Consider the following 19,424-nt stretch of genomic DNA (forward strand, 5'->3'; position numbering starts at 1 on the left):
TATACAATGGAATACTGCTCAGCCATGAACAAAAAAAAGAAGAAATCTTGGGACAACATGGATGGACCCTGAGGGCATTAGGCAAAGTGAAATAAGACAGAGGGAGAAAGAGAAGTACTGTATGACCTCACTTATATGTGGAATGTAACTAATAAACAAACAAAATAAATAAATGAACCAAAACAAACACGTAGATACAGAGAACAAAGTAGTGGTTATCAGAGGGGAAGGGGCAGGGGGAGGGTGAAATGGGTAAAGGGGTCAACTGGAAGGTGACACAAACTAAATTTTTGGTGGTGAGCACATTGTAGTGTATACAGAAGTAGAAATATAATGTTGTATACATGAGACTTATATGTTATAAATCAATGTTACACCAATTAAAAAAATAAAATTAAAAAAAAATTAAAATATAAGTCTATCCCCTCATGGCTTTCCACATTCTGAGTCTTCTCCACATGTTCCTTCCTCTTTCCCTGTTATGTCCTGTCATTCCCTTCCCAGCTCTCTTCTGATCTCCCCAACATACCATTCCTGAGATCACTTGCATTCCCTCAACTACAATTAATATCCATCTTCCAAGATTTCTAAACCTGTATCTCTATTCCAGATCTCTCCTTTCAGCTCTAGACACACATTCCCAGTTGTCTTCTGGACATCTCTTCCTGGATATCCCACAACCTACTCAAAACCAACTCATTATCCAACCTTCTTATACCTAAACATTCTTGCAAACCTGCTCATCTATATATTTTTCCACCGACTCAATCAATAGGTGGATACCTTGGAAATACAACTAACTGTTCACCATCCAAAGCTCTGGATCCATTCACCAAGCCTTTGTTGACCCTGTCTTAAATACTCCTCAAAGTTATTCTCTACATTTTCTGTTTTCAAGAAGCTCATAAGTATGTCTTATTTTTTTAAAAAAGGAAGGAAGAAAGAATGAATGAAGAAAATGAGAAAAGAGGAGAGGAAGGAAACAGAACATTCATACTATCTATATTCTATTGTTTGCTCTCCTATAGCAAAAGGAATGGTTGGTAGGAAATGACTCTAATTTTAATAATAATATATATATACACACACACACACACATTAAACCAGCCAGTGAAATCCTTTAGGGCACCAAACTGTGTTATTTCTGTGATAATGAAATCTCTTCTCCCTTGTTCAATCAGAGGTCAATTTCTTTTGAATGAGTAAGTCCTAAATATATTCTGAAATTTTAGTTTATTTTCAGTGCTATTTCAAATACTGTTTCATGTGTAGTCGCTTAGTCTCTAGAACTCAAATGCAAGGAAGTTCAAGTAAGAGAGCCTAAATAAGATGTTATCAATTAAGTAAATTAAGTAGTTGATCTCAAGTTAACAACTGACATTCTTGGCAGCAGGTTCTTTTGTAAGCGGAATACATAATAGATACATTCAATTAGAACCTTTAGGAGAAAATATGGTGGGATTTCTCCAGACACTGGCTGGAAAGATGATGGTAAAGGGTTTACCTCTTTTCTGAGTTTATGAGAAACAACTCTACCCATTCCTGTCATTTTTCTGCCTTCTTCAAATTTTGCTACTTTGACAGTGTTCCTCAAAGGCAGTTCAAAGCAGGTATGCATCATACAACGTTTACTTTAAATGGAATAATTTGAAATATTCTCTATTTTTATTGATATTGTTATAGTGAGAAAGAGGGAAGTGATGAATCAGGCACTTGTACCACAATAGGAACTTCAAGAAAAGGCCAGAAGGAATCACATAACTAACAACCCCAACCTATAACATGACGATGGTCAGATCTAGGGCTGACGATTCTGTATAACATCTTATAGCTCTCCACTTCATCAATTCATCTCTCTTCAACACATTTTCAGTAAACACTACAGAAGATACGCTTAAAGGGCTACCAAAACAGCTAAGAATGGCAATGTATGGAGAAAAACTCTTGAAACAAAGTCCCCCTAAAACTGAGTTCCTCTGCTGAGTTTATGATTAACCTCTCTATCCAAAACTTTACTCCCCTTCTTTTCCTGAACCTGTTCCCTTCAAGATTGAGGAGTATCAAAGAAAAGGGGGAGATTGGAATCATATACAAGCCCCTGTGCCCCTGTCCTTTGAAGTAAAAGGCCTTTGCCTTAGTCTCCCAGGTCTCCCTTGAGTCTCAAAAGGCTGACTCAAAGCGTTAATGATCAGGAAATGTGAAGATGTAGAAACAAAGAATGGCTGTTGGGCCAGGAAACTGGTAACAATTCAGACTCTAAGTCGGCCACATAGCAGAGTTGCCGAACCTGTAGTTCCCTGAAAAATACAGATACAGGCGTGACACACATTCCTAAGCTGTTTGTACAGGAAGCAGAGCCCACCAGAGGAAAACTGACTGCAAGCATGTAGACCCTAGACTGGTTGAAACCAGAAGGCTGATGATGCTTGAAACTTCACTTTGATGCCACCCAATCTGAGAACTGTGCACAAGCTGATCACATACCCTGTAGCCACCTCTCTCACACTGTCTTTAAAACCCCTTCCCTGAAAGCCACTAGGGAGTTTGGGTCTTTTGAGCATGAGCTGCCTGTTCTCCTTGCTTGGTGCCCTGCAATAAATGCTGTATTTTCCTTCACCACAACCTGGTGTCAGTAGATTGGCTTTACTGAACAGGCGAGCAGACCTAAGTTTGGTTCAGTAACCAACTAGTTTTCTCATCCTGTCAGGGATGTCGATGTACTGGACAACCCTGGAAGGTCAAAGTTGAAAACAGCAGAGCTGGCAGAAGCCCAAAAAACTGTGTGACCCTGAGATACCCCCACCCTTGACTTCCAATGGATTGTCACTTGTGTGAAAGTTAAACACCTACTGTGTTAAGGTATGGAAACACAGGGGTTCATTTGTTACAGCAGTTGGCCAGCCTTAACTAACACAGTGTAACAATGAAACAGAATGATCACTGTGGCAGGCACACACTTTAATCTCAAGAAGAAAAGTTGTCCAAGATGACTTCTTTTTTTTTTTAAATGATACATCCCTTTATTTTGTTTTGCGGTACGCGGGCCTCTCACTGTTGTGGCCTCTCCTGTTGCAGAGCACAGGCTCCCGACGCGCAGGCTCAGCGGCCATGGCTCACGGGCCCAGCCGCCCCGCGGCATGTGGGATCCTCCCAGACCGGGACACGAACCCGTGTCCCCTACATCGGCAGGCGGACTCTCAACGACTGCGCCACCAGGGAAGCCCCAAGATGATTTCTTTTAGCTACTTAATTCTTATTTATTAACATTCATATTTGTATACCCCCCTTTTCCCTCTGCATTTCATATTATCACTCTTAGCCCATCAACTGGCTCTCCTGACTGCTTTAATCTCATTTTGTATTTTATTGTCCTCCACTTGGGTGGCAGCCATTGTAGACACATGGTTGAGGGAAAAAACAAAGGTCAGTTTCATTACAGAACAGTAATTATTATTTTTATATGTTTCTCCCATCAGTTTCACTGGGTTTAACACTTCCTGAACCTAGAGGCCAGATCTGGCAAACTAATTAACAATAGACCAATTTTCCAACTCAGTATTCAGACCATGAACAAATGAGGAATCAAGTAAATAACTGTCCTTGAAAGGGTAATCGAGTTGTAACTGTTTTGTGTTTACTGCACAAGACCGAAGAGCTTGTCTTAATTTTCCTGTGGCCACTCAGGAAGGAGGGGAAATGATGTGTGTGGGAATAGTGAGAAAGTTCTATCCTAGGAGTCTGCAAGGCAGGCAAGGTGGACAAGGAGGATGACAGACGTCTCCAGCCTGGGAGCAGGAGCCACGGGGACTGGTCTCGGCTATGCCACAGAATTCAGAGTGACTTTGGGTATTTCACCTCACCGTCATCAGGCCTCAGGAGGAAATGAGGGTATAATTACATGATCGAGAGACTCAACCACCTCTAAACAAATTACAAGATGCATAATATTCTTATAACTGAATGTTTTAAAGGAATTACTTTTTCATCAGCAGTATCATTTAGAAAAGGTGCACAATGAATCCAAGTTACAAGAACACGGCAAGAGGACCAGGATGGAACACGTCCACTGGACAGTGAAATTCAATGGTCCAGAGGATACTAAAGCATCAGTTGAACTAGAGGGATGAAGGAGAACTCCCTCATTCATAAGGATAAGGGTAATGCCTGTGTTCTCCTAAGCTGCCCCTGCTAATGGGTGTCTGGGGGAGTTCCAGAATTATGTGTGTGCTGAGAGCCAGCCTTAAGACCCTCATGATGGCTAAGCATTAGGATCGACTGGATCCTAGAGCAGGGTTCTTTCAACTTTGATTATTCCTTTGCTAGTTAAAATCGAGGGGCTTGACATTTAACATTGACTATTTATTTACGAATCATATGCATGTAATCACTTGTACTAATCCATTATGTACATTAGAAAATATATGCATAATAGAATTTTTAAATGAGAGAGATAAAATAAGCTATATTTAAATTGATTTTTATAATAGTTTACATATTATGGTATTTTATGCTCTTCCTAAAATATGTTCAACCGTAGGAGTGTGATTGACTAAGTTTCTTTACTTTTTGGAAATCTCGCTTAAATGCTTTGTGATAGTCGGTTTTTGTGAATGACATGCCAGAAAAAGCTACCTCACAAGGAGATATAGGTCTGAATGGAGGAAAGACATCGTTGGCTACCCTTGCTAAAGTATGGTACTCATTTTGGAATCCATCAATTATGCCAAGATTTTTGTTAAAATTTGGCTAATAAAATCTCTCTCTTCCTTAATGTTAATCAGCTTGTGTTAGGGTACTCCAGAGAACCACTAGGGTATACACTGATATATAAGAGGAGATTTATTACTGGCTCATGTGATTACGGAGGTGAGATATGCTGAAATACGCCATCAGCAAGCTGGAGAACCAGGAATGCCGGTGGTATAATTCAGTCCAAGTTCCAAGGTCTGAGAACTGGGAGGGGGATAGGAAAGTAGAGAAAGAGGAAATGGGGGAGGTGAGTGAGGGGGCGGTGGGGATGGGTCAGAAGCTGAAGGCCCAGGAACCAGGAGCTCGGATGTCTGAGGGGAGGAGAAGATGGATGCCCCAGATCAAGGAGCCCTTTCTCAACCTTTTTGTTCTATTAGGGCCCTCAAGGGACTGCATGGTGCCTGTTCACATTGTTTGGGGAGAATCTTCTTTACCTAGACTACTGATTCCAGCACTCATCACTTTTGGAAACAGCCACACAGACACACTTAGAAAGAATGTTTCACCACTATGGGCAACCCTTAGCCCAGTCAAGTTGACACATAAAATTAACCATCATCCAACTCTTCTGAAAATTTAATTGGAAGATGCTACTTTTCTAAATTTAAAAAAATGGATTCAAACCTGACTCTTTATCTTTTCATTCAGAAGATTCATTAGAAATCTAGTTAGAAAATTGTTTCCATAATCTTTTAGTGTACTTTGAGAGTTGTAAATAAGTGATGCACTTAAATTGTTGTTGGCCAGAACATCACAAACAGATGAAACATTTCCAAATAACCAGTTTTAAAATGTCCTTTCCATAGCATGAGTGTCTTTGAAAAAGCTCTTATTTTCACTCATTTTTAAAATGTCATCATTACCTTGAAGAGAAAAGCTGCTAATCTATTCAAAAATATGTGCATGGTACCTTAATACTGACAGTTACTTGTCATCACATTAGAGGTAAGCAAGTGTGAAGTATGTTTATTTTTTTCAGAAAGAACTTATGTTTGGCAACTCCTTTTAGCACAAGATATCCAGCAAACCCACAACAGATGTTCATGGCCCCTGACATCATTTTAATATTGTAAATATGGAATCGTTTAAGATGATATAACCCATACATCCACTTAACTGGGCACATGGAGATGACGATAAGGCACAAGGTGGTAGATGGAAAGGAAAGGCAGGGGTCACTCAATGCCTTTGTAGGGGAAGTGCCCTCTTCCCTCAGGAGACCTGACAGGTGATGTGTGACTTAACTGGGCATAAGGAGGTGACATTAAAAAAGGCATTTAATATTTTAAATTAGCAATAAGATGTTTTCTGAGCTAATATACTTAAGGGGCAAATAAAATATTTATTGTGGCCATAACTACTTAGATTAAAAATAATTATGGGGAATCCCTGGTGGGGCAGTGGTTGAGAGCCCGCCTGCCGATGCAGGGGACACGGGTTTGTGCCCCAGTCCGGGAAGATCCCACATGCCGCGGAGCGGCTGGGCCCGTGAGCCATGGCCGCTGAGCCTGCGCGTCCAGAGCCTGTGCTCTGCAACGGGAGAGGCCACAGCAGTGAGAGGCCTGTGTACCGCACACACACACAAAAAGAATTATGCTCTTTTTTTTCTATTTTGTCAGTTTTAAGTTTATAATCTTTTTGTCATAATTTGTGATTTCTAGCTTTTAATTTCTTTAAACTGTAACATTAGGATGACATAGAAACAACTCAAAGTAGCGCCTTTTCTTTCTGAACAACCAACCTACTTCACATACAAGAAGGAAAGTAAGTGATTAGCTAGGTTTTCTGCACTTCGAACTGGAAATTATCTTTAGAGATTATAGGCTAATTACAGCCTTACCAGTCACCTATCCCTTTAAAAAAAAACAATTAGTGAAACTGACTCTAAGGCTGCAAATGGTTCAATGATTTCTCTGATGGTGTAACATCAAGTCAATGGTGAAGCAGGGCAGCCACTTCATGCCTCGACCTCAGGGACACAGCACAAACATTTCACTGTGATGTGCTGTAACACTTTAATACTTTTACATTTGGGGCCTCAGTGCCTTTCTAGACACACTATGCATGTGTGAAAAGCTTGAAAGCTTAAGTAATCTATTTAAAATATTTCTCCCTAAAAGCCTAGATTTCTCCCTTACTTGCAAAATATCAAATAAAAAGCAGAGAACTGGTTTGTAGATTTTGTTTTGTGTATTGTTAATGAGAACAGAATTAACCATGGATTCTAGTCTCTTCTTTAGTTATTTGAGGAAAAATAAATCACCACGATAATTGGTTCTCTTTCAGTAAAGAAGCTCTTTCCTCTAAAACATGCAGAGCAATGTTTCACAGCTCCAGAAAACCAGAAAACCACTAGAGCTCATCAATGAATTCAGTAAAGTTGCAGGATACAGAATTAATACACAGAAATCTGTTGCATTGCTATACACTAACAAGGAAAGACCAAAAAGAGAAATTAAGGAAATAATCCCATTTACTATCGCATCAAAAAGAATAAAATACTAAGGAATAAACCACCTTAAGGAGGCAAAAGACCTGTACTCTGAAAACTATAAGATGCTGATGAAAGAAATTGAACATGACACAAGCAGATGGAAAGATATACCACGTTCTTGGACTGGAAGAATGAATATTGTCAAATGACTATACTACCCAAGGCAATCTACAGATTCAAGTCAATCCCTATCAAATTACCAATGGCATTTTTTCACAGAACTAGAACAAAAAAAAATCTTAAAATTTTATGGAAACAAAAAGACCTCAACTAGTTAAAGCAATCCTGAGAAAGAAAAACAGAGCTGGAGGAATAAGACTCTTTAACTTCAGACTATACTACAAAGCTGCAGTAATCAAAACAGTACAGAACTGGCACAAAAACAGAAATATAGATCAGTGGAACAGGATAGAAAGCCCAGAAATAAACCCATACACTTATGGTCAATTAATCTATGACAAAGGAGGCAAGAATACACAATGGAGAAAAGACAGTCTCTTCAATAAGTGGTGCTGGGAAAACTAGACAGGTACATGTAAAAGAATGAAGTTAGAGCATTCTCTAACACCATGCACAAAAGTAAACTCAAAATGGATTAAAGACCTAAACTCCTAGAGGAAAAGATAGGCAGAACACTCTTTGACATAAATCACAGCAATATGTTTTTGCATCCATCTCCTAGAGTAATGGAAATAAGAACAAAAGTAAACAAACGGGACCTAATTAAACTTAGAAGCTTTTGCACAGCAAAGGGAAACATAAACAAAATGAAATGACAACCTACAGAATGGGAGAAAATATTTGCAAACAAAGCAACCCATAAGGGATTAATCTCCAAAATACACAAACAGCTCACAGAGAGAGCTCAATATCAAAAAACCAAAGAACCCAATCAACAAATGGGCAGAAGATCTAAATAGACACTTCTCTAAAGAAGACATCTCGATGGTCAAAAGGCACATGAAAAGATGCTCAACATTGTTAATTATTAGAGAAATGCAAATCAAAACTACAATGAGGGACTTCCCTGGTGGCGCAGTGGTTACGAATCTGCCTGCCAATGCAGGCGACATGGGTTCGAGCCCTGGTCCAGGAAGATTCCACATGCCGTGGGGCAACTAAGCCCGTGCGCCACAACTACTGAGCCTAAACTCTAGAGCCCACAAGCCACAACTGAGCCCGCATTCCACAACTACTGAAGCCCGTGTGCCTAGAGCCCATGCTCTGCAACAAGAGAAGCCACTGCAATGAGAAGCCCGCGCACTGCAACGAAGAGTAGCCCCCACTCACCACAACTAGAGAAAGCCTGCACGCAGCAACGAAGACCCAACACAGACAAAACTAACTAACTAACTAAATAAATAAAAACTACAATGAGGTATCACTTCACATCAGTCAGAATGGCCATTATCAAAAAGTCTAAAAATAATAAATTCTGGAGAGGGTGTGGAGAAAAAGGAACTCTACACTGTTGGTGGGAATGTAAATTGGTGCAGCCACTATGGAGAACAGTATGGAGGTTCCTCAGAAAACTAAAAATAGAATTACCATATGATCTAGCAATCCCACTCCTGGGCATATATCTGGAGAAAACCATAATTTAAAAAGATACATGCACCCCAATGTTCACTGTAGCACTATTTACAACAGCCAAGACATGGAAACAACCTAAATGTCCACCCAACATGAATGGATAAAGAAGATGTGGTACATATATACAATGGAATATTGCTCAGCCATAAAAAGAATGAAATAATGCCATTTGCAGCAACATGGATGGACCTAGAGATTATCATACTAAGTGAAGTAAGTCAGACACAGAAAGACAAATACCCTATGATAATGCTTATATGTGGAATCTAAAAAAAATGATACTAATGAACTTATTTACAAAACAGAAAGAGACTCACAGACAGAGAAAACAAACTTATGGTTACCAAAGGGGAAAGGGGAGACGGAGGGATAAATAAGGAAGTTGGCATTAACATATACACACTATATATAAAGTAGATAACCAATACTGAGTATAGCACAGAGAACTATACTTAATATTTTGTAATAACCTATAAGGGAAAAGAATCTGAAAGGAATATACATATATACATATAACTCAATCACTGTGCTGTACACCTGAAACTAACATGATATTGTAAATCAACTATGCTTTAGTTAAAAAAAAAAAATTAGTGTCTGCTAATATATAAGATGTTGAGGGCAGTCCCTGAGGGGTCCGTGAATGACTGTGGCTAGAGAACTGCCAGGCCCAACCTGGCCACTTGCTTCAGCAATTCTCAGGAGCTCTGCTTACACTGTTTTCTTAAGATGGAATAACATGTCCCAACAAAATTCTTCAAAGCCCAATTGGTAAGCTGGGATGAAGTCAGAGAGTGGCATGGACATATATACACTACCAAATGTAAACTAGATAGCTAGTGGGAAGCAGCCACATAGCACAGGGAGATCAGTTTGGTGCTTTGTGACCACCTAGAGGGGTGGGAGAGGGAGGGTGGGAGGGAGACACAAGAGGGAGGAGATATGGGGATATATGTATATGTATAGCTTATTCACTTTGTTATACAGCAGAAACTAACACAGCATTGTAAAGCAATTATACTCCAATAAAGATGTTAAAAAAAAAAAAAAAAAGCCCAGTTGGAAGCCTTTCTGACTATCCAAGCCCAAATCAGCTGTCCTTTCTGCAATAGTCTCACTCATTTTACCTTCTGTAACAGTTTTGTTCACATCTATAAAGGACTGTGACCAACTCTCATCCCTCTCATCCTCTACACACAGTAGGTCATTAAAAAAAAAAAAAAAAAACGGATCTGCTGAGTTGAACTGCATCTTGCTAAAACAGCGCCAGAAGCGTCCTTTGACATTATGTGATCTAGCCTCTTTGTTCAAGAAAAGGGTGGCTTGCCCAATAAACACAGCAGGCTGTGACGGAAGTGAAACCTGAATTCTGAGCTTCCCTCAAGGGGCTGACACAGGACTTATGCTGTTGAAGATCTAGTCCCTGACCTTGCAGAGCTCTCATTTGGTAGACAAGAAAGACGGGTCTAGTTCCCTTGACACTACACAGTGAGCATAATGCTGACATGAATGAGAGCAAAACTGACTAGATTGGTGATATATAGAAGGCAGCCAAGATTGTTTTTTAAAAGATAAAAGTAATATATGTATGACCAAAAGTGTTCAGAGTCCTGGCCCCAGTCCTCTTAAATCAAACAAGAACCTACTGGCCGGACCCATGTGACAGCCTAGAGGTCTGAATAAGTGAATGTGCTTTATCAAGTGGGGAACTCATTTAAGAAGAGTTTTTGGAACTTCTGGCTGAGAGCAAGAGTAGTTTATAATAAGAGGATGTCTTAATCATCAGGAAGAATCATCACAAATCCAGCAATCTTTCTGGAGTTTCAAAAGGTGACCTTAGCAAGCCTCCCCTGGCTCATGTGTCTGTCTCAGGTAGGGCCCCCCAGGCTGCTGGTCTTCCAGTTCCATGAAGAGTCCAAGCTCTTTCCTACCTTGGAGTCTTTGTGTTTGCTATTCCCCTGCCTGGCGGCTCCTCTCCCTGCTCTTTGCCTGGCTAGTTCCTTCTCCTCCAATAGTTCTCACAGGAAACGGTACCTCCCCAGCTCAGGTTCTTCCTCCTCTTATTATTTTAAGGATGATACCCCATTTGTACCTTTTATAACACATGACAAACTGAGTATTTTCTTGTTTGTTTGCTTGTTTATAATGATAAGGGCCATTTTTTTTTTTTGGTTCACCTTTATATCACCAGAACCTAAACAGTGCCCAGTGCATTGTGATACACAATAAAGATTTGCTGAATAAATTAATGAATTCAAAATACTTTTATAAAACTAATCCAAAATTATTTAAGGCACTAGGAAACCCTTAATAAGTTTTGAGAAACCCACAATTCTACTTTATGAAATGTTTGAACATAATAAATAACAAATTTCAAATACTGGTTCAATAAAGATCTTTTGATTATTCTTACAGATTTTTGAAAGCCACCATGTACTCTGAAGTAAAACTTGAGTTTTTTTTTAATGTGAGTCTATGTCAAAAAGTCTATATTTCTGACTGAATGTGAAAACATAACTTGAGGAGTCACCAATACCTAACTACTAACTACAATAAACATCCAATTGGTTATAATCTAGTGATAAAAAAGAACAATATATAGTCATGCAGCTCAGATATGAAGGAAAAAAAACACATTTTTTTTTTTTCATCCCTGAGAGAGAAAACACACACAGAAACATGATTCTCCAAGAAAGGCAGTTCTCATAGAAATGCTCCAGCTTTTAGGGGAGGGAAAAAAAAAAAAAGGATGGTGAAGACAGAAGCAACACATTCTTTCTGTAACAAAATCAGACAAGAAACATCCTAGGAAATCTGAACAGAACCTCGGATGGGAACATCAGGAAAAGTAAATAAATGGACACGTGCATGCTCCTCAAAGAGTCAGTGTGTGTGATTTTAGGTCCTTCACTGCTCAGAGAAGATGACATTATAATGGCATTTCTGGAGTGAAGCATTTTCTATCATCACCACCCGGCTTGAATCCACTCACCACTTTTCAATTCTGATAGGTGACATTTTACTAAAGCCACCTGACATTAAAAAGTTGCATGTACAGTGAGGGTTTTTGGAATTAAAGAATAAAAATCCATTACCTGCATAAAATCTGAATATTCAGACGTTATAATTTAAAAAAGCAATATTTAACATAACTCCGAACAAAAGCCAAATCAGAATTGGCCAAGTACAAGAACACTGTACACTATATTTTATATATATATTTATATTTATTTTATAGTATATATATTTTGTGCTTCTGTATACAAGAATGACTATAAAATTAAACTGTCTTATTTCTAGCAATTTTCTCCCATAAACAATAACAGGGATGCTTACAAACTTACCAGAAATATAATATTGGGGGACTATTCTAGTCTTCAAAACAAACGGTAGCTGTCAAATTCTTACTGAATAATCTACAATGTTAATTCATGTACTGTATTTCATTTGTAGTAAGTCTTTGTGATAAGGTTAACACTTCAACATACAACACAAATAAGAGAGGACCGAAAAATGAAAATTACTTTGCTTATGTTTCTGTATTAGAATTCTATTTGCTGAAGGGTAAAAAACAGATTTGCAAAATTCACAGTTAACTTAAAACAATAGTTTTAAACCTTTTATTCCTAGCCCTTACTGCCTTCAGGAAGGAGAGAACATCTGGTTATTTAAGGAACACAATATGTTCACATTTTCTATGACTTTTGTTTCTAATTGGGTTTTAAATTTTTTTTTGGAATTTGAACAACTAGTTAGAACAATGTTTTTTAATCACTTCATATTTTTCAGACTGTCATCCTTCCACTCCTCTACTTCGTTTAGTGGATTGTTTTTGGAAATCTGCTCAGTGATTCTAATATAATAAAAGGAAAACGAGAATCAGGATTGTGGTCTGAAGAGCTAAGTATAGAAACCATATCATAAGGTGAACAGAGTATAAAATGCTACAGATATTTGATAGCCAGTCTCTTCAGACAGCATACACTTACAAACACTTCAAGTAGTTCTTGGGTCACTTATATACGTGGCACTTTCATTTATTACAGATGCAAATAAATATCTACTACAAATAAAAGAATTCGTATGAGAAATATCAGTAACTAGGATTCCACTATTTTTAAAACTAACGAAGCTACAGCTCTTGTGTGGAAGGGTGGCTGGAAGACCTTGGTTCAACGGGTAGCTCTGCCGCTGACAAGCTGTGTGACCTTGAAAAAGTCTCTCAAATACCTGGATCTTCAGTTTGTTCATATTACAGAAGGAGGAGCGGAACTAGACTCTCTTGGTTCTTGGCAGTTCTGAAATTTGCACAGTCTAAGTGAAGTATATTATTTATTTATTATTTTTTTGCGATACGCGGGCCTCTCACTGTTGTGGCCTCTCCCGTTGCGCAGCACAGGCTCCGGACGCGCAGGCTCAGGGGCCATGGCTCACGGGCCCAGCCGCTCCGCGGCATGTGGGATCTTCCCAGACTGGGACACGAACCCGTGTCCCCTGCATCGGCAGGCGGACTCTCAACCACTGCACCACCTGGGAAGCCCCGAAGTATATTATTTAGATCCTTTGTTGTATCTTCTTTGTTCCATAATATTTGAAGGTGATAACAGGTTTTCAAATAATTCTGATTGATATTAAATTAAGGAACTAGATGCCCTTTTAGTTCAAGTTGTAGGGTCACTTCACCATCTTGATAAAAATGGCAGCTGACAAATATACCATTGGCTATGGTTTCTGTGGAATGTGGATATGGGTTCCAGAAATATGTAAGGTGAGTGAGATCCACCTGGATTAGAGTCAGTATTAGAAGAGGCACAGGGCTTAAGTCAGCATTCAACGCTACCATTGTCTTCTTAATACCAACCACTGCATGACACAGAGCTAAATGCTAACAAACGAGCAGGATGATGAGGAGGGATAATTGATAGAAGATACAAGCAAATCGCTAAACTACAAGGGGCTATGAAGACTCAAAGGGAAGACGTGTCTTATCTGAGTCTGGGAATGGCTTCCTGGGGAAGGAAGAACAGAGGCTGGGAACCTCAGGAGGGGATGAGTAGAAACAAGGGTCATGGAACCATTCCAGCTAGTTTGGAAGCTTACAAGCGTTTCGGCCTTGGGAAAGCCACATGGCCTCTGCACTGAAAAAGAAGGAGGAAAGATAACCCGCTCTGCTGTCTCGGAGCTTGTAGTGAGGACCAAAGGAAGCATATCAAAGTACTTGGAGACGTGAACGAGTATGATCCTGTGATTACAGTTTACCAGCCCATTATTTCAGTCTGTTCAAATGAGAAATCTTTTCACAGTAAAGCTGACATCTGATAGAAAATAAGTAACAGCTCAGTGTCTCAAGCTCTACTGCAGAGTCTATTCTCAACTGAGCAGTCTCCGCTGGGATTTCGGGATAGTGGTAGGACGAAGTGTTTCTCTGAAGGCTGACGATGAATTCAGGGAGGCCCAGAACTCCTTGTTCATGTTTATTTTATTGAGTCTGTCAGCAGCACTCAGCACAACTGCCATGTGAAGCTGGGATACAGGACAGTAAACTTTCATGCCTCAAATCTCTTCCTACTAGGTCACTTCATAGAGACTTGTGTGTTTATATACTTACTCTGATTTAAGTGTTTCATTGTTGCTAATAAATAGAAAACATTTAAAGCACTCTGAGGTCTGGATCCTCAGAGGCTATGGGTGGGGTACTAGCATCGTCTTTCCCTCTCTTTACATGGCCTCCTCTCTGACTTTATAGTTGACATGAACTACACTGAAAGCTCTATCCACTGGTGGATTTTTACGATATATATAAACTTACTTCTTTTTTTTTCTTTTGTGCCTTTGTAGCACTGGATTGGATCTTATTATATCATTAGACGTCAGTTCTTTATGGTCAAAGGCTGCTCTGCTTGGGTAGGTTGTTAGAGGCAACAAAAGAGGAGACCAAGACTTAGCAAGCGTGAATCCCCAGATCACAAGGACATCTGGTAGGAGAGTCAAGACTTGGCCCAGTGTCCCAATTCCTAGCTCAGGCTCCTGGCAAGACCCAGGACACCACACTGCGATAGATCTCCAATTGGCAGATATGCCAAGTGATGTTAGTTATCATTTGACATTTACTAATAATGTCAATGGATCAGCCATTACATACACTTAACTAAAACTACCACCTTGCTGGGTTGGCCGTCTGAAACCCCCTTAGTACTCTGCAGCTTGCTTTATCTTCCCCTACAGATATCATCATGCCACAAACTTGTTCTCAGGAGCTTTTTACACATGACTCCCTCCTTCTGCCCAGTTTCTCATGTCTCAGAAATACCAGTTTAAAGTCCTAACTTTTGGACAATTATCTTGATTGTTTTTACTTGGTAAGACTCTGAATGTAAAAGTGGGGAATACTATTTTTTAGATACTTATGCTGTTACATTTTTTCTCTTAAACCTTGGAGAAAATTTTTCTGAATGCTTGTAGAACTGGCTTCATTATTCTCTATATTACATATACTATCTTTTTATGTCAAAAGTACTCTATTAAAATTACAGATTCCACTAACAACATTGAGGAATTTAGTATACAGAATTCTGCAACCATAAGAGTGAATGGTTTATAGGAAGAGCAACCATATTTAGCTAGGAAAAAACTTACCAAGATGGATAGGTTTAGATAACATATTCGTTTCTCCTTTCAATTAAACCCAACAAATCACACAAGTAGATAATTCAAACAGTTATTTTAGCAATTTTTTCCCGCTCTGTATGACCCTAATAATTCTCAATGCTGAGCAGATAGAATTTACCTTAAGTTTGTAGACCAAAACTCAGATACCTCATTGACCAGAAACTTCATCCTTTATTCCTTTTATAGATATGCCATAATCTTGACTATTTCATATTAAAAATATATACTTATACAGCCTACATATACATCAAAAAGTAAATATGAGACTGTAGGTTTTTTTCATCGTCTGACTCCTAAGCCTTACCAGAAAAAAAAATGCTACCTTATGCATTAGAGAAATGATGGATTGTATTTCTGACACTTAATGAAATTTTGTATAGGAGAAATGACATAAAACTGTGTATTTCTGAAGAAAATGGATATAGGCACAGGAAAACAATAATTTTAAATCAAGCAAAGAATAAATACATGCTCAAATGTTGAAGTCAACAACCGATGAAAGGACAGAAATCCTTCAGAATCAAAATGTACGTTGAACTTGGAGGTCCACGTTGATCAGACAGAGCTCTGGCAGTGGAATCCACAGACAGACTGACTCAAAGACAGTTCGACAACTGCCAACACGATTGCTGGGAGCTCTGCCAAAGAGCCAAAGGCTGGGATTACCACCCAGCGCCTGGCATCCTAGTCCTCGTGTTTGAAGCTTTCTCTCTTATACTTCATCCAATATTTTTGTTTGGCTCAAAAGCATCAAGGATTCACAGATTTTTTTAGATCATTAAATGTTCTTATTTTCAAGAAATGTAACATTAGTTGTAAAAGAGCACACTTTTTCTCTGGAGTGTAAAGAAAATTTTGGTGACTTGCTTTAAGTTCAAATAGAGAAATCAGCATTAAAGACTCTTTAAATCTTTATTTTATTAGGTTACTCTTCACCCGCAAAATAAGAAATACATGTTCATAATATGAAATAATTTAGTGTCTCACTGCATCATAAACTCTTAGAAAACTGGTCCTTTTTAGAGCTCTAATGTCTTGGTCTTCACATGGCTCACGAGGCTATACCTGGGTCAGTTGGCCCCCGGCATGAAGTGTGGTTATAAGGAGAAGCAGGTGCTCAACTATTTCCTTGAGTTACGAGGAAGCAGGTGGGCAGAACAACCTCCTGAGTTACAAGAGACGTGCGCTCCTGTTTCTCAGGGCAGTGTCATTTGAATTTGCCCGCTGAGCTGCTAGACCATCAGGTATGTGGAGTTGTGGCCTGTAGGCAATTCATCTGCTATTAGGCAAATTCTACATTAGGAATTCTTGGAGTCATGTAGAGAAACCAGTTTTTCACCCCACTTAAAACTGTGCACATCCCACATGGAAAGCTTACCTTGGGATCGCGAAGGAACAGAGCCTTAAGGATCAGCGAGTGAACATCCCCGATGAGTGGGTAATGCATCAGAAGGCCAAGACAGGTCTGGTAGTTACTAGAGATCACTAAATAAAAGGGGGAAAAAAAGCAATTGAGAAGCAATGCTGTTTCAGATACCTGCATTACTAAGAGAAACAAAATTAACAACTTAGATTCAAAGAAAGCAAACCAATAACTCGACTGATTTGGACAAAAGGAAATGGGGAGAGGGGACCGTTACCAAATGGCCTTTGAAGCAGCACACTGTACTAATATACCAGCACTCATCGTCAGGGCGGTGTTGGAAGGAAGAGCCTCAGATATAGATTTGTGTGTGCGCTTGTCACACAAATAAACTCTGAGAAGCATGCACATTTATTGCCATTTATATGGCTGTATTTAAATGTCTCTAGTTTTGCTGCTTGGAAATTAGTAACAAAAATCTTATGAATGGGAAAGAACCAGCTTAAAATTCTCATAAAATATTATGCACCCTGATTACTATGCTTCACAACTTACATATGTTACATTTATTTTTTGTATATATAAATATTACATAGTTCAAAACTAAAGAGAATATAATTTCTTCCAATTATTTGTTTTCCTAAAGGTAACAAGAAATTTAGGAAAGATATTTATGCAGCATTTCTTGGAGGAAAAGTGTCAAAATCTTCATAGATTAGCCTAACTGTGCTCCTTAGACCGTCATTTAATTTTTTTTCCCCAAATCAACCTAATTATGGCTGCAATTATTAAACACATCTTTTCAGGCAGGTCTATGTAAACTACTTCATTTCTTGGCAATCCATCTGCCACTGCTGTCACAGTTGCGCCCATTAGCGACTCTTGTTTTGTAAGCTAGGCTGACGGCCTCGGCAGCATGATTGTGAACAAACTTTACAGTTGCAACTTCCTGTGGCTGTGACTGAATCCTTTTCATTAATCAGAACGGTTAGCTGAAAAATATTCCGTAGGAAAACAACTGTGACTCACTAGAAACAATGTAAGTCACAAAATAATTTTTTTGTGATCAGAAATACCCTTGACTCTTAGGTTTTTCTTTCCTTCTTCTGCTGGGAACATCCCCCTTCCCATGAACATTATGGAGAAAGGGGACAGGACTGGGCAAAATGAATAATTATAATCTATGTAAGGAACCACTTTATCATTTTCATTTCCTTTGCTTATCTGACAGCTTGTAATTTCATACATCTGCTTTCATTTGTGAAGTACTCACTTATCCTACCCTTTCTTTATCTGTTCAGACTCCTCTTTTCTTATTTGTTCATTTTATCATATTCACATTCAGTTGCCTGTTGTCTTTTTTACTCTAGAATTCAAAAACCTAGGGTACTGAGAATAGTATAACATTTTCACGTCCAGTTTTCTTTGCGATCTAACAAATAAATAAAACTTAGATAATCAATTCATTTCCTAACTCATAAAGTTATTTTCCCAAATGCTATAATGGTTATCTATTAGTAACTGACCCAGGAAGAATTCTTGTATATTTTGTAAGACAGGCAGGAGAGTTTAGTGGAAATGGTTCTGGGCTCGGGATTCAAAGATGTGGGCTTTGGGGCTTCCCTGGTGGCGCAGTGGTTGAGAGTCTGCCTGCCGATGCAGGGGACACGGGTTCGTGCCCTGGTCTGGGAAGATCCCACATGCCGCAGAGTGGCTGGGCCCGTGAGCCATGGCCGCTGAGCTTGCGCGTCCGGAGCCTGTGCTCCGCAACGGGAGAGGCCACAACAGCGAGAGGCCCGCGTACCGCAAAAAAAAAAAAAAAAAAAAAAAGAAAGAAAAAGATGTGGGCTTTCATCCTGGGACGCCACTTGAAAACGTTTCATAAAGTCGCCTGGAGACTCAATGACATAATCTAAGTGACTGATTTATAGCAGCCGCTCAAAACCGGTTGGGAGTAACCTCTCAGAGCTGAAGTTCAGTCATTTGGAAAACAACTTTACGATTAAAAAAAAATTTACCTGCCTACCTCATTCATTCCAATAATCATTTGTGAGTACCTAATCCATGACAGGCCCTACGTTAGGAGGCGAGGTGGAGATGAACAAAACACAATCCTCACCCTGGAGAAAATGAAAGTACAGAGAGCAGACACGTAACAACAAGCAGTTGTTACTACTACTACTGCCTCTAGGATGATAACGAATTGTGGAAGTCTTTCCGAGACCAGGCCAGGCCCCATACCAAGAACGTTACCGGCATATCTCATTTAACTTCTATGACGATCTTATCACAGGGTACAATTATTATTATCCCGTTTTACAGATGTGAAAACTAACCCTTGGAGGGATTAAATCATTTGCCCAGATCACACAGTGATTTGGTGGTAGACCAAGATTTGACATTCAGAAGTCTAGCGGCAGGGTCAGGGCTTTGTTTTGAAAGGCCATTGTTTTGAAAAGCAAGTGACATAATGGATGCAAATAATCACTGCAAACAGGAAAGTCATTTAACGTTAGGGCTCTTGTGTAGTAGTTTTCAGTAGCTTGGAAGATCAGA

General features: G+C 39.3%; 1 protein-coding gene across 3 annotated transcripts in view; it reads right to left on the reverse strand.

Annotated features, from left to right (window-relative positions):
• The window catches only part of TBC1D5 (TBC1 domain family member 5), a 538,071-nt gene that overhangs the window by 108,424 nt on the left and 410,223 nt on the right, over positions 1-19,424 (reverse strand). For all 3 annotated transcript variants that reach the window (XM_060011527.1, XM_060011525.1, XM_060011526.1), the window contains one exon: positions 16,884-16,990. In XM_060011527.1, coding sequence (XP_059867510.1) covers positions 16,884-16,990 — 107 coding nt within the window. The remainder of the gene's footprint in view (positions 1-16,883; positions 16,991-19,424) is intronic.

This window comes from Delphinus delphis, chromosome 4 (genome assembly GCF_949987515.2).
Source record: "Delphinus delphis chromosome 4, mDelDel1.2, whole genome shotgun sequence".
Lineage (NCBI taxonomy): Eukaryota > Metazoa > Chordata > Mammalia > Artiodactyla > Delphinidae > Delphinus > Delphinus delphis.